General features: G+C 51.6%; 8 protein-coding genes across 8 annotated transcripts; 1 reads left to right on the top strand and 7 right to left on the bottom strand.

Annotated features, from left to right (window-relative positions):
* Positions 1–554: 554 nt before the first annotated feature.
* Positions 555–2,179, bottom strand: PC9H_011163 (uncharacterized protein; the record flags this gene model as incomplete). Its single annotated transcript, XM_036780648.1, has 8 exons — positions 555–828; positions 876–1,027; positions 1,078–1,212; positions 1,265–1,403; positions 1,452–1,630; positions 1,687–1,816; positions 1,867–2,034; positions 2,088–2,179. 8 exons carry the CDS (start codon positions 2,177–2,179, stop codon positions 555–557), a joined length of 1,269 nt encoding a protein of 422 aa, XP_036628031.1.
* A 143-nt stretch (positions 2,180–2,322) lies between these two features.
* On the bottom strand, positions 2,323–6,446 carry PC9H_011162 (uncharacterized protein; the record flags this gene model as incomplete). Its single annotated transcript, XM_036780647.1, has 10 exons — positions 2,323–2,683; positions 2,753–3,126; positions 3,190–3,324; positions 3,376–3,660; positions 3,712–4,113; positions 4,166–4,435; positions 4,492–4,747; positions 4,803–5,029; positions 5,086–6,225; positions 6,276–6,446. The coding sequence occupies 10 exons, from the start codon at positions 6,444–6,446 to the stop codon at positions 2,323–2,325; spliced, it is 3,621 nt and encodes a 1,206-aa protein (XP_036628030.1).
* Positions 6,447–7,402: 956 nt separating this feature from the next.
* PC9H_011161 (uncharacterized protein) lies at positions 7,403–7,956 on the top strand (the record flags this gene model as incomplete). The annotated part of the gene is made up of 2 exons (XM_036780646.1): positions 7,403–7,622; positions 7,682–7,956. The coding sequence occupies 2 exons, from the start codon at positions 7,403–7,405 to the stop codon at positions 7,954–7,956; spliced, it is 495 nt and encodes a 164-aa protein (XP_036628029.1).
* Positions 7,957–8,470: 514 nt separating this feature from the next.
* Positions 8,471–9,872, bottom strand: PC9H_011160 (uncharacterized protein; the record flags this gene model as incomplete). Its single annotated transcript, XM_036780645.1, has 5 exons — positions 8,471–8,558; positions 8,630–8,697; positions 8,780–8,853; positions 9,061–9,645; positions 9,701–9,872. 5 exons carry the CDS (start codon positions 9,870–9,872, stop codon positions 8,471–8,473), a joined length of 987 nt encoding a protein of 328 aa, XP_036628028.1.
* A 1,119-nt stretch (positions 9,873–10,991) lies between these two features.
* Positions 10,992–11,437, bottom strand: PC9H_011159 (uncharacterized protein; the record flags this gene model as incomplete). Its single annotated transcript, XM_036780644.1, has 3 exons — positions 10,992–11,038; positions 11,098–11,135; positions 11,193–11,437. 3 exons carry the CDS (start codon positions 11,435–11,437, stop codon positions 10,992–10,994), a joined length of 330 nt encoding a protein of 109 aa, XP_036628027.1.
* Positions 11,438–14,110: 2,673 nt separating this feature from the next.
* Positions 14,111–16,809, bottom strand: PC9H_011158 (uncharacterized protein; the record flags this gene model as incomplete). Its single annotated transcript, XM_036780643.1, has 3 exons — positions 14,111–15,400; positions 15,609–15,681; positions 15,887–16,809. The coding sequence occupies 3 exons, from the start codon at positions 16,807–16,809 to the stop codon at positions 14,111–14,113; spliced, it is 2,286 nt and encodes a 761-aa protein (XP_036628026.1).
* Positions 16,810–16,901: 92 nt separating this feature from the next.
* Positions 16,902–17,565, bottom strand: PC9H_011157 (uncharacterized protein; the record flags this gene model as incomplete). Its single annotated transcript, XM_036780642.1, has 2 exons — positions 16,902–17,011; positions 17,163–17,565. 2 exons carry the CDS (start codon positions 17,563–17,565, stop codon positions 16,902–16,904), a joined length of 513 nt encoding a protein of 170 aa, XP_036628025.1.
* Positions 17,566–19,299: 1,734 nt separating this feature from the next.
* On the bottom strand, positions 19,300–21,200 carry PC9H_011156 (uncharacterized protein; the record flags this gene model as incomplete). Its single annotated transcript, XM_036780641.1, has 11 exons — positions 19,300–19,477; positions 19,670–19,730; positions 19,803–19,860; positions 19,948–20,090; positions 20,204–20,367; positions 20,600–20,736; positions 20,804–20,831; positions 20,901–20,929; positions 20,990–21,004; positions 21,065–21,113; positions 21,175–21,200. 11 exons carry the CDS (start codon positions 21,198–21,200, stop codon positions 19,300–19,302), a joined length of 888 nt encoding a protein of 295 aa, XP_036628024.1.
* Between the last annotated feature and the right edge of the window lie 400 nt (positions 21,201–21,600).

Genomic DNA, 21,600 nt, shown 5'->3' with positions numbered 1-21,600 from the left:
ATCTAGCTTGACATTGAGCAGACTGTTCATTGGTTGGTTAGGACACTATCAGACGTCAACCGATTTGGGGAGCGCAACATGGGCAGGATAAGGCCGTCGCCCATATGGCGTCGTGTTGATCAGTCTGGCCTTAAACCGTAAGCCAGGCGCAATGGTAGCAAGACCTATATCAGCCTGGCGAGTATATGATTTGAGATAGGTCATACTGGGCACAGCCTTACCTTGCTCGGCATGGATGGTGATTGCGCCCACCTCTGGAACGCGGCAGTAAGAGACAGATGAAGCGTTAGTCTGGTAAGCGCCAACCTATTTTGCCTTGTTAGACTTGCCAGACAACACCCTTTTTGCTGATGTATATATCATTTTATCACTGTTACATGTAGGCGCAGGTGAGAATGAGAAAACAGGTCAGTAGCATGAGTTAATCTGTGACAGGAAGAGCTAGCAGGGAGGAGTCAAGGTGAAATCAGCATTCCAGGCAGTGCGAGCGAAGACGTGGTCCCAGTTCAAAGAGAAGAACGAGCAGCGGTGGGAGCATGCGAGTATCCAGAATTCTAAGTTGCGGGTCCAGTGGCGCCCGAGGATCCAGCACTAGTGTCATCTATGGTTCCAGCATTGGTCCCTCCAGCGTTGCCTGTAGAACCAGAGGCAGCCTCTCCTGTGTTGCCTGTAGCACCAGTGGGAGCCTCTCCAGTGTTAGTGCCCCGTGATTGCCGGAGTTCGCGTTGTCGTTGGATTAGGGCATCCTCATCCTCGTCGTCCGATTCATCGTCGTCGCTGTCCGAATCTTCATCTTCTTGCGAAAGACCCGAACCGCTGAACACCTCACTAGCGAAGTCGTTAGTTCAAGAAAGAACAATCAATGACGTGCCTACCTTTGATACCACTTAAGTAGCTCGTTTACGTTTGCATCACCTTGTTCAACACCGGTCTTGAAGTAATGTGTGATACGGTCGTAGAAAGCAGAGCTGTCGAACTTGCCGTCCATTCGTGTCCAGTCTGTCTGTGCATTTAGCATAAAGCGAGCCTGTCCCAGAGATAGTTGTTAGCAGTGCCAAATGTCAGTTTAATACACACCTGGCAGGCTGCATAAGCGATGAGATGACCATTGATGTCCGAAATACCTAGAATGCTAGCATTGCAGCGCCGGGGTAAGGTTGATCGTGTGTTTGACTTTACAGCACTTGGGCCGACAAGGATATGTCGAAGGATCTAAAGGAACATCAAAACAAATAAGCATGTTAGCTGCAGGGGCATCACATACGAGGACAAGAGCCCGGTTCTTGAACAACCCGGACTCTGGGTTGGTCTTGTCATACTCCGTAGCATCGTAAAGGAATGCAGGCCAGTCGGTGTGGTGTTGCATCTTGCCCGATCCCTTTTGAGCCTTGAGCATGAGTGCGCTGGATGGTGTTGTTAGGGAATATTTAGAGCACGTCAGCTGAGCTCACCAGGGATCTTTGAGGAATTTGTTGCGATATCGTTGCGGGCACAGTAATTCTGCTGTCCACTGATGGTTCCACCCACGGGCTACCTTCATGTTAAGTTCTCGCGGAACAATGAAGTATTCAAGCTTGTCACGAAGGCCAGATGAGTCGTTGGATCGTGTTTGACTAGTTGCGTGGGCAATCTAATGCATGCAAGCAGGTGAGTTCTGCCAGATCCAAGTGCATACATAGTACTCACCAAGCCCACCATGTCTTGCCATTTGTCCCAGTCTGCGTTACGAAACTCCAAGATGATCTCCGGCAACAGTGGTAGCCGGCTGATTATCTTCTTGTATGAATAGAGGAGAAGCTTGTTCTCCGTCACAACCCTGGAAAACCAGCAATTCAGGTAAGGTTGGGTGCGCATATATTTACTTACTCAATGGCAAGTTGGGCTCCACTGGTAACTACACGTGGCTCTTGTTCTGCGAGGTGTAGTTCATACCCCTGACAAAGTAGCTCTCGAGGGTGCCTATACACATCAACAAGTTGCGGAATAACCTTCCCTTGGTCTTCAATGTTTTCTAGGGCGATGCGAGCCTCATTGCTAGGCTGAAGGTTAGTAACTGGCTACTGTGATAATACAGGTACGAATCTTACCTTACACGCGACATCCTTTGCTTCTTTGAGGTTCGGGGCCCAATGTGTTTGAGGGCCTCATTGATGAGGTCGTGTGTTCGCTTTGCGGCCATGAGTGGGGTAGTTGGCAAGAGTTCGAACGTGTTTAAGCGCTAGCTCAACTTCATTACGACACATTTGGCTTTGTTTGTACATACATCCAAATATGGGCTCTGTGGTTCAATCGAGGCAATCACAGCACAAACGCACATATATTTTACCAAACTTCGACTTGTAGGTCCTCCGATTGCTCACTCGCTGTGTCGGATTGAGCATCTGTGTCCTCCTCCTCCTCCTCCTTGTCGTCACGAGGAATTTCATCTTCATCAGATAACCATTGATCTAAATCATCCTCATCCTCCGCCTCCGATAACTCAACATCATCGCCCTCGTCTTCATCATATGCGATCATATCCTCTAACATCTGGTCGTTGGCCGCATCGTCATGGGACTCCATGTCAGAGTCAGAATCCGAGTCTTCACTAATAATTTCCGTGGCATTCTCTTGATCTGTCTGTACAGACTGATGTCCTACAGCACCACCAATATACCGCATTGCTGTATCGCGATCGGAGAACCTGTAGAAACAATGAGTTCCTGCCTTTAAGATGTCCTATTGAACTTACATTCCAACATAATAAAATTACCACTTTCCTTGGCTCTTCGCTTCCGCGGCATCAGCTACAGGTGATGTTTCATTCACCTGTGTTACGCCGTAGTGAAAAGCAGGGAGAATGTGGACAGCTCTGATGATGTCTGCAGGATTCACAAATGTGAACGCTGCATCGTCATCTAGAGCAACAAATCCGATACGATGAAGGCGCCGTTTGGAAAAGCCAGCCTGGTATTCTAGGTCGCGTCCGAACCATCGAACCCAAAGAAAGTCAACTTGTTGTGGTTCGTGAAGGCGCGGGTGATGAACGGTGGCATGAAATATTTGCACAAGCCGGCCATACCACAATGGGTGCTGATCCGCTACATCGTCATCCTCGTTTGAAGGAGTGATAAAGTCTGAGTTTTTCTTGGGGTTCAATGAATCACGGCATCAGCGACCATCATAGCTTGTATAGTTCACGTGGAGCACCTTGTGCAAGTACAATCGGTCGTTCACGGTCACAACCTTGAGGAGTTCGTCCACTGAGTATTGCTTGCCATCTCCAGTGTCAGGAATATTGAGGATTCGTTTGAGGAGGTGGGCCTTGAGCTTCGGAATAAAATTCTATTTCTGGACGTTAAGCAGCAGCAAAGTCAGTGGCGTAGATGAACCTACCGTAAACGCTGCATCTCCTTGGTGTGCCGTTAGATACTCACTAATTGTGACTGCTGTCTGGCCAGAAGATGAGATGTAGTGGTGATCATTGAGGGATTGCTTCAACGACTTCTTAGGCGGACCTTTCGGTGGTGCATCTGCAACGGCACCATCAATAGCTTCAAGGCGCCGTCTGACCTCTCGAAGTGTTCGTTGGCGCTGTTCTTGCTTTGCGATCTGCTCTTCATATTTATTCTTGTTAGTGCGCCCATACAGCCGCTTAACACGGCGATGCTCCAATTCTCCCTATTAAGCAACAGTGAGAATTATAGTGAAGACTATCTCTGCAGAACGTACCACTTGTGTTGACCATGATTCAGATGTTCCCAGTTGTTGTATGGTATTGGCGTAGTCACCGAGTGCATGCATTTTGTATGTGTTCATGTTGAATGATCGCAGCTTTGTGGTTGTTGAGGCTGTAGTGTTTAGACTGGTAGAATCCATCTTGCGTGCTTTTCGAGCACGAGCTTCTGCCTCACACGGCAAATCCTTTGTAGTGTACGCAGGACAGACTGTATCCGAAAACTTGCGAAGGAGGTTGCCAATATCTACGGTGGCTTCTCTTAAGAGACGAAGTGTTGTATTGGTGTGAAGACGGAGCTTTGCTAGAGCATGCCAAGTCGACAGGGCAAAGAGAAGGTTCAGCACAGTTTGATTGTGGAGGCCTGGGAAAAGCCCCTCAAAGACCGGAATTGAGCACTACTCTCAGATATCAGGTGGATGGAAAGTAGAGATTTAGGAAGGAACGAACCTGGAGAAGATCTTCGTAATCTCGTGCGGCAAGTTTCTTCATGGCAGCAGCATCAGCGTGAAATTTGCGAATCACGTCTCGTCCAAATGTCGGCACCTTGCAATAGCGTTCGTTTAGCGCTGCAACAGAATCAGGGCCTATTGCATGAAGTATCCGAACAAGATGGATGAAGACGGCCTTCCAGACTCCGAGTTCGAATTCGTGTAACAAGTCTGGAACGAACAGTGCATAGAAGTTTAAGCCATGTGGTAGAAGGACAGAGAACGCATTCTATCAAGCAAAATGTCAATGTAGCTCTGCGTACGCTCATATAACTAAAATCTTACACGTGTAGGAACAAGGGAATCCTTCTTTAATAATCCGTCAACCTTGGTTCCATTTACGAGTGCCCCAGCGGCAAAGAGATGTTTACGTGCAGTCTCAATTTGCGCACGGATTCTGGCAGAATCAATGCGGAGTTGGTTAAGCCTGGTGCGAGCAAGTAGGTCCCGCTTCATGCCAAGATTTCTTATGTTCGCTTTTGCGATAAGGCAGCGGGGACAAGGACAACCACCCAGGTATTTAATTGTCGCCAAGAGGACTCTAGAAGACCAAGGATCAGATGTATTTACAAGAAAGACACTGAAGTATCACCTACTTTTCAGGGTAGTCGGCACCATATGTGAAAAAGCGAGGGAATAATAACCGCAAAATACCATCAAAACATTTTACGGCCAGGCCGTGAATGTACGCATGAATGAATTCGGCTGATAGCAACAGGCTCCATACTGCGTGCATCAGTTCACGTTTGAGATGCGTGAGATACGCTGGTCGAGGTGCATGGCCATATAGTTCACGGTATCGATCGTTCAGCGAGTCCGGAAGCTACATCAACTAGACGTTAGGTCATCGGACTCATGATGTCAACCGAGGGATCTTACCGAAGGGATATAGGCCTGGTGGTGGCAGTGATTACCAGTTGGCTTTAGTCGAAGGTACTTCGAGCAATTGCCGAAGAAGGTGTATAAAGGCCAGAGTGAAGCTGTGCCGAATGTCGCAAGATGGGTAGCATCACTCCAGAACATGTATGCGACCACAACTGTCTCAAGGGTGGGATGAACGGGGAGGGAGCGATGAGCGTCCATCATCGCCTGTGAGGTATAAATCTCGCTATATGTTCGTTCGTGGCCTTTAGGAAGTGTCGAGAATGGCTCGCGGGTTGGTGAGTCAAGGTCAGGGTGTTGATCGTGATCATCCGCTAGAGGAATCCAACTTTCTTCGAAGGGGGTAAGATGGAGGTCTGTGAATTCAGGTCCTTGAAACGCATCTTGCATGACAGAGAGTAGTGGTCGAATGTTGATCTCCTTGATTTCGAAAGTAGGAGCTTGAGCCTCTGCTTTCTTTACCTTTGGCGCAGGAAGAGAAATGATGACACTGCACTGCTCCCATCCACTTGTAGCCGGAAACAACTGTGATGAAGTGTTGTCAACCTTGAGTGCATCGTCGACACGAGTGTGTTCTTTGGATGTGCTGAAACCCTTCAGACTGATGGCGTTGAAATCCTCCTTAAGCAGTACATTCTTGACGAGTGAGTCGAGTTCGGCGACAGATTTCTGGGTTGAGCCGCTGTGGAACCAACAGAGCAGCCTGGCGACAGTCGAGCTCAAAAATGGCGACCAGGGATGTGGACTCCCCTGATTCCCCGTGTCACCTAATTCAGTTTCTTTACTTCTTCGTTTGGCTGGATCGATAATGTCGGTGTTGCGGTTCACATCAGCTAGATCTTCGAGAGAGACTGATTCATCGGGATTATGTGTCGGTCTCTGAGGATAAATGCGGTACATTCCCATCGCATTAGGAGAGGTACAGATTGCTCGTGAGGGTGGAACTGTGTTGTCAATTATCGGCTCATGTTCGGCGACGGGAGCACGTCGAACTCTAGGTGGTAAATCAAGCATGGCCTCTCGCTTCTTCCAGGTCATCTGCTTGCGTCGAAAAGTTCGTCCACTCGGAGCTTCAGGAGGCTCGACCTCTACTTCAGGTACGCCTAGATCCATCACCGGTGCAGGCTCAAACATGTCCTACCAGAAATTGTTAGAACATCAACACGCAAATTGACGAAGCTGCTTACAAAATCTTGCAGCGTTGGTGCAGGCTCAGGTGCCTCAAGCTCGGGCTCAAGTTCGGGAAGGGGGGGTAAATTCGCCCGTAGGTATTTTCGCGAGCAAGCTGCCTGATGTCTGCTGAGACTTCGGCCAGACTTCCAGCGAGGATTGGTCTCGCCGCAGTAGGAGCAACGCATATTCTGTTAATAGAGGATTAGTACATGATTGTCAGATATTGATTGAGGATCCTCACCTTCGCTTGTTGCTAGTTTGTAGGCACTGCTGCTTTCTGTTAGTCTGTCTGAACGGGGGTGCAAACTTGCGACTTATAAGCCTTTCGCTGTAAAACAAGATTTTTTTCCGTGTTTAATACTCGGACCTTCATTCCGTGTTGTAAAGTAGCACTCTATTTGCAAATACAAGGCTATTTGACATGTTCGACAGAGCCGCACAATGCTCAAAGCGAGCTTCTGTAGTGTTTCTCCTCGAGCTACTGTTGAATGAGGACTATACATAGAAGTAAGGTTAGTTACATATGGTACGCCCTGACTCGGGATCAGATAGACTTACTGGTTTGTTTTATCCATCTTCTGTTTTATCCATCTTCTGTCGCAGAGGTAAAGGTTAGAGTGCGAACGGTGAGAGGGAGAGAGTAGGCTGCGGTGTTTGTCGGAAATATGGCCCGGGTATGTGAATGTTTGGTCAACACACCTGATCTGACGTCCATCAGACAGATGGATGATTGTTTGGGCCACTGTCAGGCGACAACCAACATGCGGAACACAATCTAGCGCGGACCGGGACGTGGCCAACATGTTTGGCCGTTGGTTATTTTGGTGTCGCGCGCCCAGGCCGGAGTAGAGACTAATTGACCAGCAATCAGAATGGTTAGCTGATTATCAGACATAGACCACGTTGGCCACAAGTTTACCTTGTTCACCATGTCTGGTGTAATACGACATCCGGATACAAGTACGGTAAGGTACGGGTGAGGGACTGACGTGGTAGGCGCCGGGCTGACTTGCCTTATTAGGCCTACCAGACAACGACCTTTTCGCTGATGGGGTCCATGTAGATCTATTCAAATGGCAGATCGAACATTGCATTAACCACCTGGTCGCCACTGACATCTTTCGTCTTGACGAAATGCTTGATGGCAAACGAACAGTTGAACGCCGCTGACATTCTTGCAGTACTCTACTCTCGAGGCGACGGCGAAACCTTCCATTGGACCATTTGCCTCCCCATCTCGACCCGCAACGCCATCAAGCTACATGCCAAAGACCCGGGATTAGGACATTGGTTTTTTGAAGATCCCCCGCCCGAGGATGATCTCGTTGGCTCAAATATAGTGTGCGCTGCTGTCAAAATAGGTACGGCTTGGCCGCCACTTTAAGTACCTGCACGCGAATGTTACTAAAGCGAAATACAGGGAAACTAGCGGGAGATTTCGACATCGCGTCCGTGAAGACCATACTACGAGCGATTCCAATGGAGGTTCCAGCTTCGGATGCGGAAATCGAGCCGAGGTTCTCGTGCAGAGTTTGGTTCAAGGAAGCCGTTCGACAACTCGCTTATGCAGGTGTTATTACATGCACCGACGTATGCGCCTTGGAGAACGAATGCAGGGAATACGCACGGCGGAATGACGCATCACAGGTATCCTATGTAGGATATACGTTCTATGTCTCTCAGTACTCCTCGTGAAAACATGTCAACCCCGAGGTTTCTTCAAGATAGCCAAGACGCAATTGTCTGCAACCGTCTTACGTGACTGGAAGGTAGGCCCGAATGGATGCTTTCGACCATTGACTCGATTTCATAAGATGTTTAGCAGTGCTTGTTTTGCAACTATGTCCGTCCGAATCGTGTCCATATTAATGCAAAGAAGAGATAAAGCATATGCGGGGACAATGCAAGACGACAGGAATAGAATGGAAAAATGTCCAATTTATGTCCGTGTTAAGAGATGAAAGCAAGCGCAAGGAAACAACAAGGGCGCAAGGAGCATATACACAAATACAGTGCGTGACCGGGTAGACCTTAACACGTCGCGGAGGGGTGGAACCTTGAGCGGTCGTCCATCGAGCGGGCCTTCCGTCGTCCGAAAGCGCAGGAGGTAAGACTTTGAACAAGGCCTTGACCCATCGCCGTGAACCCAGGTACAGTCTATTTTATAACTTCAACGCAAAACGAAATTCGGCGAAGACGCACCTGCTGCTCACACGCAATGCTGCCGCACCAACGGCGGTCTGCCGTTGGTGAAGCAGACATAACATCCGAGCGGCCGTTCACCACCCTCCTCTACCCTTCCCGCATTTCATCTAGCAACTCTATGGCGGCATGGCCAAGCCGCCATGGATTCGCATCAAGGACTCACATGCCACTCTCAATTACGCCAGGAAGCCCATCGTCGTTTGGCCGAACGAAGATGGGCTTCCTGGCGAACTGAGGCGCACGGGAGTCCAAGATAAAATGGGGGAAGAGGAGAAGAGGGAGGCGAACGAAATGTAAGAAACGTTGGACACACCTGGATACCCGCACCCAACACCGCCCCCTCTACATCTATCTCCCTCTTCCCCACCCCCAACGACCTCCCCACAACTACCCAGCACCTTCATCAGACCACGCTCGAAGAGACCTCATTGGAGGGCGTCCGCTCCCGTTGATTCCCAGGTCCACCGCGTCCACGCCCCCGGCCCAGTGCGCTCCTTCCCTGCGACATAACATCCGAAGCGTAGCCAGCTACCCTTCTCACTCTTTCGTGCAACATGCTTTCGCGGTAAAGACTTTTGAAGCACGCACGCACACCTTTCTTCGCCGATGGCCCATCCCGAGGGGTTCGCCCTACTTCAACACGGATCACACACTCGTGGCGCAAGAGCGGGCGCTTTTGCGCCTGGCCTTGCGACGCCGCACGTATCGCGGCTGAGATAACACCCCCGCGAACATTGCGTGCTGCTGCAGGAGCCTGTCTCTGTACTGGCGGGAGCGACTCTGGCTGGAACTGACGCCGGTAATGTGCGTGGAGGAGCGCGAGGTCCATGGAAGGTGTTGCTGCCTCTCGACTAGCCTTCACATCGTCAGGAACATTGCAGCTGGGTACACCTCGTGGCCATGAACGGTCCTCAGCGCGAGAATCGCGAAAAGCGTTCATGGTATTGGCGTCTGCGTGACACGCATGCAACTGGATAGCTGGTGTCGATGGTCTTGGTCCCAAGAGCAGGAGGGTTATCGGTCGAGAGTCGGACGTAGCAGGCGCGAGGGATGTATTAGGGGTATATATGTCACGGCTAGCCCGAGCGCTCGAAGCGTAGTTATCCAAAGAGGCAATTGTCTTTTCAATGGACGCGCAAATGTCAAAGACGGAAGCAAAATCAGCAGGAGTGAGGGTATCTGGGCATCAAGTTGTAATCAGCAGCAGTTCGGATGGGGTAGAGTGTGAACATACCACTCAGAGACAAGCTGACAGCTGGAGCTTCCAGAACGTTGAACTTGGGCGTTGACGTTGTAGCAGGGTCTACGGGCGTGCCAGCCGCCGAGTAGATGTTGAAGGGGTTAGGGGCTCTAGGGGCGTCACGTACAGCGACATCGCCAGTACGGAGAAGCTGAGTTGATGGCATGGTGAGGGAGTGGTATGTGCGAGTTGAGAAGAGATTGAGAGTGTGATATATGATTGTGGTTAAGATGATGATGGTAAGGAAGAAAGAGGTGAAGCAGAAGTTGCGAGAGCGTCAGCCTGCATAATATAGGGCTCAGGAGACAGGAGACGAAAGCTTCTTTCCACGGTCACGGGTGCATGTCCGATCGCGCCAGCCTCCCATTTGGCTGGAAATAGTCTTGGATCCTTCGTCTGGACTACGAATCTCCAGGCTTCCCGAGCGAAATCGCTGCAATGTTTGAAACTGTTGACTGTGTGTCAGAGTCTGACGGTAAGGCACCCGGGACGGCAAATGAGTAGATCGGGGAGTCGAGGATTTCTTGGGGGTGGCTAGCCCCGATTTACTATCCTAAGGACGGGGATGGTGATGAGATCTTGAGATAACGAACGGGCGAAGGATGCACAGGAAGGCACACCGTACGATACCTAGACTTCGATTCGCGTGGATCACTGAATTACCCTCACGTTTTTGTAGACCGCCTACATAGTGCGAATACGGATGTTAGAAGTTGGTTAGAAGGCTTGTAAACGACGAGCGACTCAGCGAACGACTACGAATCGCAAGGGATGTCGTGGGAGAATGGAACGATAGATAGCAAGTTGAAGAACAGGCGCCAGTGCATGGACGCTTCGCTATCCCCGCTACAACACACGACAAGTATTGCCACCAGTAGATGAACCCTTCGTTGTCCTCTGCCTTGGTCTCTTCTACGACGCTTCAATGTTTCTCGCAGGCCAGTGCTGTTGCGCTGATGCCCAGGTGTAAGTACATAATTTTGGGGCGGAAGACATAACACCGATCTGGAAACGCTTGCTTAGTTATCTCGCCATCACACGAAACGGTCGCCGATAGATAACATATAGCCGATCTAAAGCAGTTACCACCACTAAATGGACAACCGCAAAGGATCGCTTCAATAAAAAACCAGGCATCCCAATTTCATCACAAGAAGAGTCAAAAGCAGAAAGATTATTCATTGTTGGTTATGCGATGCAATGATGCAATAAAGTATGAATCCCCGACATCCACCCTTCCAACCCACTCATATAGCAGCGGTGGCGCCTCGTCGGGAGAGGCTACTTAGAGGCCAATGTTGATGGGAGTGCAGCCAATGTTAACCAGGCCGTCTAAAGAGAACGAGAATCGTCAGTCCAACCTATCTCACAGGGTAAAGACGCAAGCTTACTGAATTTGGTGTTCTCGCAGCAAACTGTTTGGCCAGAGCTGAAACAAGCAAAGAGCATTAACGCTACGCCTACGATCCTTCTCAGAGCCACCTACCACTTAGCTCCACCACCAAGAATGCTGGCGATGGGCGAGCATTGCATGCTGAACTCGCCGGTGATTCCGCCGAGGTCAAGCTTCAACAAGGAAGCGACGAGACTGGCCTCGGACGACTGGTGCGACTTCATTTCGTTGCAGCACTTGACAGGACCAGTGTTGCACTGGTAGTCGGTGCGAGCGGCAAGCGGAGAAGCAACTGCGACGGCAGCGATGGCAGCGACGAAGATGGATTGAGCGAACATGGTTGAAAGAGTGAGGGTGGGGTTGGTAAAGAGAATGTGGTTGATTGGTTGTTGAGGAGAATGCGAATGCGAAGACGAAGACGAAAGAATTCGAATGAAGAAATGGGTGTTGGCGGCGAGGTATTTATATGTTTCTGGCCTCGCCCAGATTTGCTTGCTGAATGACTTCTCAGCTTCCTCGTCCAATCATGGTGTTCCAAGCACCCAGCGCAAGTCTAACGGCTGACCATTTCACACTCGAAGGGGCGCGGTGATCGAAGAAGCGCTCCTTATTTTGCGGTCAGGGTGGGCGGCGCTATCATTAAAAACAAACGTACTCTTGTAGGCGTCAAGCAACAATTAGGAGCAGTTAGGCGGCTAAGGGTCACCAAGAAACATCCGCTTGGCCCAGAATTCTTCCACGGAAATGGAAAACGCCCACACCGGCAAGCAAATTAAAAGAGCTCTTAACGCACTGAGGGATTTGGCACGTCCGTTGCTCCGGAAGAGAGGTAGGTCTGAGAGACATACGCTCGTATTGTGCTAAGACGCATACCGGGGCCGCTTCCCTTGCGCTTCCCAGCGTTCGAGTGTTGAAGGGGAATCCCGGCCGAGAACCTTCGCCGCAGTAAATTGACAGAGAAGCCTTGGGAGTCCCCAGCGGGCCATTTACGTAGGGGAGTTTCAACCCCGATGGTATGCGGGCAAATTCACCCTTCGAGCTTCGTGTGTTTCATGATGGTCTGGCGCGTAATGGATCTAGGATGGGTCGATGAAGCGTAAACTCGGCGACAAGTGCAGGTTGAGCACAGGCCAAGGCCTTCGTCTAAGCAAGTGCCCGGCATCGTTTCACTGTCCATTGGGTGCCGATGCGACTCGAGGACACGGAGGAACAAATAATAGCCCCTTCGGAACAAGGCGTCAAGAAAAATGAGCATGCAAGGCCAACCAACAGTCGCGAGGCCTTGCAGAGCCGACCAAAGTTTCTCTGCGGTACGATACCGTTCGAATGTGTTGCCACGCACAATCCAACAAGGCAAACGGGAATAACAAGGCAAGGAATACGTAGCACTCGGTAGCACGGTACTCGGTGAGCACAGAGGATGAAAAAGCCCAAGTCGTACTACTTATGTACACTGACACTACGTCGAGGGCGATCCTTTCCTGTTGGGGCATCAACACCGGAGATAATGTGAGGGATCACAGTACGCCTAGGTACGTATTATCTATGGTCTCTTATTGTACGGCGTCTGACATGCACCTATAGCCCGCGATCTTACGCCTATACAACGATTTCATTCATCGGGAGAGTGAGGGTGAGTCCTGTAACGACCGACGCAGTTGTCAAAGCTATGCATGATCCGAGTGCACGAACCACGTTTACAATTCACCATGCACCATTCTCTGTTCAACTATTCAACTACTCAACGCTCAGATGCCCATCGCCAAAAAACCTCAATGCACGGGGACCACGCGGGTGGCTCCGATATCTGACCTCTACTCAAAGAGTGCCATGCAATGCGTATCGCTTTACTGCCTTCCTTTTATGTACATCCAAGTTCCTATTCGGTACGCGCGCTCCCCCTATCTATATAGACTATAGAATGCCGTCCAAGATTCTTCAATATGCAGCAGGGCGGCTACGTGAAAAAAGGTCCAAGGGGATGTACAGGATAAGGCCTAAGGGTCAAGCTTCAAGGTAGAATAGAATGTAGGTTATTCGAAGAAACTCGAGGTGCGACGACTCCACCCTACTTACTTCTTCTTCCTTACTTCCTCCCACCTTCTACATACGCGCTCGTTAGTGGCTCAGTGGCTAGCTATCATCCACTTGCTAATATGCAATTGCTAGATGGACGAGCGGACAGATAACACCGAATATTGAATATTGAATACTGAATATTAATGCTTGACTTGTTAAGTTGTTATACTTTTATACCCCTAATTCCCTGATTCGATGAAATGCACGAGATGCTAACGAGATGCTAATGAGATACGTAGATGCTGACGACACGCACCTCATGCAGATAGAAACTCCACACCCCACCCGACATTCAAATGCCCACCGCAAAGCAAATCTCAGACACGCGGCATGGCGAGAGCCGCAGAGTCGGGATCTATGCGGGTGGCTGGTATGTACTAACGATTGGACGATTGTAGGATAGACGGAAGGTTGTAGGATAGACGGATATACGGTTGGGGTTGGGCAGCAAGCACTGAGTACTGACCACCCGCAGCGAGCACTCGAGCTGAGCGGGGATCGTTCCAAAAGCGACTTCTCAAGTGCATATGCATGCGTATGCCTGATTAGATACGAACGACGATAAATGCTAGGATTCCGAGACGCGAGATGATGTATGAGACAAACTGAACTGAACATGAACTGAACTGAACTGTATGAGTTGCTGGGGAGATGTTGGGGAGATGTATGAGTTGTGAGGGAGATGTAGATGTATGCAAGAAAAAGAAACAGACTTGAAAGAAGCGATATATGTACATCGACGATATCGATAAAAACTAAAGACAAAGTACTGATAAAAACTAAAGCTTAAAGACTAAAGACCAATAAAGGAAAACTCGTACGAGAAAAACGCGATCGCGGGACATCGTAGCGTAGAGAGACGTAGAGACGCAGAGAGATGCAGACGTAGAGAAATGTACAGGGATCAAGTGGAAAGACGAACCGTAGAACGACTACGACAGCAGGACATAGAACAGCCCCAGCAAACCCACGAGACTCAGGAACCGCGAGAGCGTGCCCACCAAATCGACGTCTTCTACCCTCGTTTGGGTTTGCGTTTTCACCTCTAACCCCACGTCTCCGGCACCCCTAACGTCTCCCTCCACATCGCCGAGTCCTCCTACATCTCCACCTCCACCAGCAGATTTTGCACCCACCACATCCACCGCATCCCCCGCGCCCGCGCTCGCATCGCTGTGGCGTACAGAAGCGAACGCGGACGAGGACGCAAATTTTTCTTTTATAGAGGGGAGCGCGGGGAGCGGGGGCGTCGTACACGTCGACGACCCCTCCCCCTCCCCCTCCCCGGCGATCTCGGGCGACGAGTTCGAGCGCGAGGTCGAGGTCGATGTTGACGTTGAGCTGCTCCCGCCCCCACTCTCTCTATCCTCTCTATCTTCCTTTCCAAAACAATCACCTTTACCGCCCCCACCCCCACCCCGGCCTTCGCCCTCACCTTCAGCAGCTCGGGCAGCTCGGGCCCGCTCGACGTGCTCCGAAAGCGGGTGCGGGTGCGCGCTCCTCCCCCTCCCCGCCGAGCCTTGCTGCTGGTGTTGGTGTTGATTTTGGTTTTGACTTCGATTTTGGTTTTGATTTTGACTTCGATTCTGAACTTGATTCTGACTTCGATTCTGATTCTGAACCTGATCTCGCGCCTGCGTACCGTGGTGTTGCGAAGCCATAGGGATGAAGCCCTGCGTCGCAGGCGGCGTGCCCGGCGTAATCGGGGTCCCCGACGCGTACGATGAGTACGACGGGTGTGGTGAGTGCGGGTCCTGTGGGTTCTGTGGGTGCTGCGCCGCCGCCGCCGCCGCCGCCGAGGACGACGAGGACGACCACGGTGGTGGTTGCGAGTGTTGGTGTTGCAGTTGGTGTGCAGGGGGTAGGATAGGAGAGGTAGAGGAAGAGGCAGAAGATGAGGTAGAGGGTTCGGGCACGAGCCACGACGCGAGCCACTTCCACGCCGACGTCGTCTCCACACCGCGTCCCCTGCCCCCATTTCCCCCATCTCCCCCATCTAACACCCCACCATCACCGTCCTCTAACAGACGCCCACCCCCACCCCCCTCATCGTCGTCAACATTATCTGAAAGGGATAGATATCGAGATGGGGAGTAATACGGTGATTGGGACGAAAGGGAGTATGGTGATTGGGAGGAGGAAAGGGAGTAGGAGGAAAGGGAGCCATCGAGCCGCGTTTTACACGCGGGACACCGTCCGTCGGATTCGGTCCCTCGGAGCCACTAAACACAATAAACACATTTTTTACAATAAAATGAACGGGTGGTCAGTTCGGTGTTTTTCAGGTTTTGGTAAGAGGGAGGGGAGGGAGGAAGCCCGCAACCGGCGACATATACGCTCCAAAAAAAAACCTCCCCCAAACCCCCCCCTCCAAACCAACCCCCCTCCAAACAGAAATAAAAGAAATAAACGAAAAAGAAATGCACGTACCGCATGCAGATGCTCGGCGCAGAAGACGCGCGCGCAGCACGGCGTGAGCGTCGGGCGGACCGCTTCTTCGAAACTGCAATCCACAGTAATCCAAATCACAGTAATCCAACGAACACCAAATCACAATGATCCAACGAACCCCAACGAACGAACGAATGACAAATGACAACAAGTTACCACCGAGGGAACAAACACCGCGAGGAACATAGAAAACAAACAAGCGTTTGGGCGTCAGCGATGGGAGATGGGAGGGGCGGGATGGGGGAGAAAGGGCGTACCATATCCCACAGTCACCGTCTACGTATTCCCTGTCTTCGCCAACGTAATCTTCCTGCTGTTTCCCTTTCCCTTTATTCCCATTCCCATTCCCATTCCCGTCCCCATTCCCAACACCAACACCACCACCACCACCATCCTCATCATCCTCATCCTCATCATCACGCTCCTCCCCCTGCCCCTGCCCTTGCCCCTGCCCCTGTCCTAGAACGGGCTCAAACCACCGCCCGCCGGGCGTGCGCGGCGTCAGCGGGGTGAGCGGGGTGAGCGCGCCGAGCGGACTCTCCTCGACGCCCAGGTTCAGCGTGAACGACGGGTAGCCGCCGCTCGCATTCGCATTCGCACTCGTGTTGTTCGCGAAGCTCGAGGAGTGCGAGGGGTGCGAGGGGTGCGAGGGGTAGGGATTATAGGGATTATAGGAAGATGGGTTGTTGTTAGTATTATTATTGTTATTATTATTATTGTTGATGTGATTATAAGGGTGGGTGGAATGGGAGGACGAGGGGGTGTATGGCTTGACGATGGAGAGGGGGGCGTATTCTGGGATGGAGTCGAGGCGGAGGGTCAGTTTCGGGCGGGTTGGGCGGGTCGACGGCGTATTCGCATTCGTATTGGTCGTCGTCGTCGATCCATTCGCCGTATTCGCCGTCGTATTCGAGGACGGCGAAGGGGAACGCGCGGGGGCATTGGTAGACGCGGAGCGATTACGATTAGAGATCGAGGAAGAAGGAGAAGGAGAGGCAGAGGAAGAGGCGGTGGATGGGAGGAAGGGGGTGAAATTGAACGGCGGGTGGGACGCATAGACGGGGTAGTGATATTGGGCGGCGGCGTGCGTGGAGAGGGCGTAGGAGGGCGGCGGCGTGAGCGGTGTGCGGGGCGTGCGGGGTCCGTTCGCGGTGGCGGAGGTGGTGGTGAGGACGGGCATATGCGTGGATTGCGTTGGGGTATGTTTTGTTATCCGATAGAGATAGAGATGGGTTAGAGAGAAGAGGGAATAGAGAGGTTAGTAAGAGTCGTTCAGGCGGAGGAGAGACGAAGGAGGTAATGGGCGGACAAGAGAAGACCAGAGACAAGAGGAAGTGAGACAAGAGTAGTGAGACATTGGACAACGGCGCGACACTGGGACACTGAGACATCGGGAGTGAGACATACAGCATACAGCATAGCGGCCCGGAGAACGGAGGGCGCAGTCCGTAGCCCATAGTCCGTATTCACAATAACCGGAACAAAACACAAAACGATGCCCAAACCCGCAGAACAAAAAGCAACGAAACTCACCGTCATCTCCTCCCTCTCCTCCCTCTCCCCTTTCTCCATCATCTCCATCTCCTCCATCCCCACCATCTTTCTCTCCTCCCCTTTCCTCCTCGTCGTCCCCAGCGCGCAGCTCGCGCCACACGTCCTTGCGCGGGGGAATGTAGTCCGGCAGCTGCAGCAGCTCGACGCCCTTGTCTGTCGGGATCGGAATGAGCATCGGCTTTCTTGCCTTCGTTTGCGTGTTCGAGTGGGAGCTGGTGGTGTTCGGGTCTGCACAGTGTGTAGGAGGAAGGTACGCGTTGCTCGAGTGTGAGCGTGAGCTTATGACCTCACCACCCGCGTCTCCGTTGTCCGCATCGTTGACATCGCGTGCACCGTCCGCGTCTATGTGGGTATCCATCTCTCTCCCTATCTCTCGTTCCATATGCCTATCTCTCTGCTCGCGTGTGGTGTATGTGTGGGTGGGTGTATGCGTGTGCGCGTGGTCTCGTCTTCTTCTCGACTCCGGGTGCGTCTTCTGGTCTTCTGGACAGTCGATGCGTCCGCGCTCGCTTGTCTTGCCTATCCTCGCTTCGAAGTTCGGTGTCCTCGCCTGGGTGTCGCCTGCTGATGCGTGCAGCTGTTTGACGTTTAGCGTTTACCGACGGCGACAGAGACGGTGGGGGAAAATCGGTGAAAGTGTCGACGTGTCGAGTTTAGCGGGTGAAGGGGTGAAGAGGTGGTTGAGCGATGTCGCGAGGTGGGTCGAGTGTCGTGGGTCGAGATGCAAGATGCCAGTGTCCGAGATGCAAGATGCCAGTATCGAGATGCAGAGGAGCGTAGCCGCGGGCCTCGTCCTCCTCCTTCTTAAGCTTCTCCTTGTTCCCGTTCTCCTTTCTCCCTTCCTTTTTACTTCTCCTTCCGATGTCCCGATGTCTCGTCCTTCAAGCTTCAACACCAATACCAATACTCAATATCAGTACCAACACCAATATTCAATACCAATACCAATACCAATACCAACCCCGGGCGTCGTGCGGCAGACTCTGCGACGAGTACACAATATAAGATGCGAGGGTGCAAGGTGCAAGGTGCGAGGTGCAAGACGGTTCGTAATAACGAAAGCAGAAGATAGAATGTGGAATGGACGGACGGGCGCTCAACTCAGTGGGTGTCGCTCTTCCTGTTTGGCGTCTTTGCGTCTTTGCGTCCTTCAACCGTCGCTCGTCCTCGTCTTCGAGTTCAAGTTCTCGATGCGGTTCGTCGTCCGACGTCGTCACAACAGGCTAAGAATGGTCGATGCGGTTCGTCTTCTTTGCTTCTTTCTCCACCAAAGGCCAAATACCAAACACCGAATACCGAATACCAAATCGAATACCAAATAGGTTACGTTACTCCTCTGGCCCTTCTTTCACGTGGATGGTTAGGCAAATCCCCGCGCGTCACCGTCCCTGAGTTCCCCGCCGACGCCAAAAGTCGATGGGAAGCGCGTGATTATCGATTATACAGACCCCCCAGAGTCCCAAAGAGTCCAGAGTGGCATGTGATAAAAAGTGATAAAAGTGATAAAGTGATGATGGATAAAAGTGGTGATGATGGGATATACCTCCGCTCACTCAAGGACATCGACACGATAATTGCGCTGAGTGAGGTAGACGCAAGACACCTTCTGATATCCACTGTCCACTGTCCCCTGTCTTCAAGTGCATCATGATCGACAGTCGACAGTCCAACCACCAGGGCAACCACACTGTACACAACACCCTAATTGAGTAATACCCTATACCGTATACTGTATAGCAAGTGCTATTACTAATGCATAATGTATTGAGCATTGAACGTTGAACGTTTGAACAAGAATGGCGCACTACACAGGCGCATCCGAATCTCGGCGCCGAGACAGCCTACTAAAGTCCGTATCGTGCTTCGCTTCGGTCTCCTGAAGAGCATCCAGCGCCTACCCAAGCACAGTCCGAAGTCAGCTCCAACTGTACCACAACAACCACAAGAACAACAACAACAACAAGTGGTGGTGGTGCAGAGTAATACTCACTGAGTCGTTGTCCCCAGAGTGATGTCCCTACATTGCAACACGATGCATAAGTCAATTGACGTATACATATATATCACCCTCCTCCAACGGCGGACCAAAAGGTGAAAGCTGGCAGAAAACAAGGACTCAACTCACAAACTGGATGGGAATCGACACTACTCGACTTTTCCTGGTGTCGGCATTGCTTCTGAAAAGGAGATTATCGGGGCTGCTCAGGATGGCGCCGTAGTCCGTGCGCGCATTCAGCGAGGCCAAGAGCGTGTTAGTGTACAGCTTGCTCAAGGCGAAGTCGGGGATGAAGTTGCTGGAGAGGAGCGGTCAGCGATGAGCGATGTACGAAGAGGAGCGCACGTCGAGAGAGCGAGAGAGTTGACGTAGACGTACAAGCCTTTACCCTGCACCCAAAAAGCCAAAAAGCAAAAAGCAAAAAGCCGCGTACGTACTACGTGAGCTACAAGGAAGAGGGAGCGGCAGAGCGGGTCTCACCTGGACCGACAACGCAAGCACGAGATCCGCGATTGCGAAGACTGTTGTTATCAACCCCGTCTGGATGGTGACTTGACACAGGCAACCACCATCGCCGAGCATTAGCGTACGCGCGGTATGTGAACGGGACAGGGGAGACGTACGGAGCATGATCTTGTTGATGATGCCGTCCGTAGCGCGCATCCCCGTGCGCTTGCGTTGCTGTTAATCGCAGTCGCGGGCGTCGCATCAATCAGCATCAATCAGCATATACTGCAGGAAGCACAGAGAACTTAGGGGGGAGCGCACCAGAGTGAACAAGAGACACCCCGTGATGAGCAGGTCCGCAAGAGCCGACGCGCCGAGCCACGTGCTGACCGCGGGGTAGAACTCGTTGAAGCGCGAGAAATCAGGGATGACGGTGACCAAGATGGATAGGGCAGTGCCGCCCCCTGCATTCATCCGAGGAAAGAGGGAAAGCAAAAATCAAGGTAAGGAATCGGATTCGGAATCGGAAGCGGCACGCTCGGCGGGAGGGAGGGAGGGGCGAGTTGCTGGCGCTCACCGAGAGACACAAAAGACAGGACCGAGATGATTATCGGGACGATCACCGACTCGCTAAGGACACAAATACGCCGCGCCATGAATAATTGAACAGGCGTCGATATAAATACCTGATCCCAAGATGGCACTTTAGCAGAGAACGGAGGGGCTCGCAGGCGATGGCGGCTTACAGTTACGATGGCATCTGCACAACCGTGGATAGTGTTAATGTTAATGATTATAGTCAATCAGAGATGGATTCGTCGGCGCTCACCCGCCGAAAGAACTGTGCATTGCGAGGGAAATGGCGAAGGCTGGTTAGGATGGTGATCATCGCAGATGGGCTCTTGGACACGTACGCATCGGGGGCTTAGGTGGGCCGCTCGGAGGTTTAGTCCTCGCTATATCACCAGATCACCAGAGCACCGTCAAAATCAAAGAATTGACGGGTTGGAACAGGAAGAGAAACATACCCAGTGGTTTTACAAGGATATCGTACATCATCTCCATCACACATCCAGTGTTAAACGTTTCCAGAACGAGGAGGTATATCACCTATTGAATAGAGAACGACCGGTCAGCAATCCAGCACCAGCAAACGTAGTCGTGGTTATGTGCGCACCAGATACCGGATCAACGGTTTGTCGGTCCTATTCGAGGGGAGGGATAATGTCAGAAATCTGGAGACGGTACTCGGGCCAGCGTTCGACGAAACTCACGTTTTGTAAGTTTGGAAGTAATTAAAAGTCTAATTCAGGGTCGTTGTGAGTAGGTTACGCGCGATCGCCGTGAGCAACACAACGCCGACCTGGACTACAAGTACCTACGGGCACAAGTATTCCATCAGCTAGTCGCGCGCGCAAAGAGAGAGCAGCACACTCACTCCGTACAATATAGTGTTTAAGAAAACGCCTATAAGCATAGGCCCAAAGCTACACCGTGTCGGCGTCAGCATTAACGACAACAGACGAACCTAGGTGAGCAGATACGCACAAAAGTTCGGGATTAGGAGGGGCCATATTGTATGATGTGGCATGAGAAGGCCCGAACGCTTCTTTCGTGAGTATTTAAACCAGTTTCTGGTGGTTGATGGCCGCGGAACACCGCCGACAGTGTGTGGCGGCCTATTCTTAGCGAAAACAAACACACCACCTGTGGGAGCAGGGTGCGCCAATAAGGCTCTCCTAGGTACACTTCATAATTGGCCCATCAGCTTCTCTTGTCAAACCAAGGGATCTGTCGCCGGTGTAAGTGTATGTACGTGAGAAAACAGCGCCATGGCGAGCGTGGAGTGGATACCCGATGAGAAGATATTGATATTGCTGGCCGTGACAGTATCAAGCAAACGGAAACACCCATTCGTAACTTGGTCTGAATGGCTGAGCGTTGCTGTGCTGTGAAGAAGGTTTGATGCAAGAA

The sequence above is a fragment of the Pleurotus ostreatus genome, assembly GCF_014466165.1.
Source record: "Pleurotus ostreatus strain PC9 chromosome Unknown scaffold_8, whole genome shotgun sequence".
In the NCBI taxonomy this organism is placed as follows: Eukaryota; Fungi; Basidiomycota; class Agaricomycetes; order Agaricales; family Pleurotaceae; genus Pleurotus; species Pleurotus ostreatus.
This window is presented reverse-complemented; position numbering and strand designations above follow the sequence as displayed.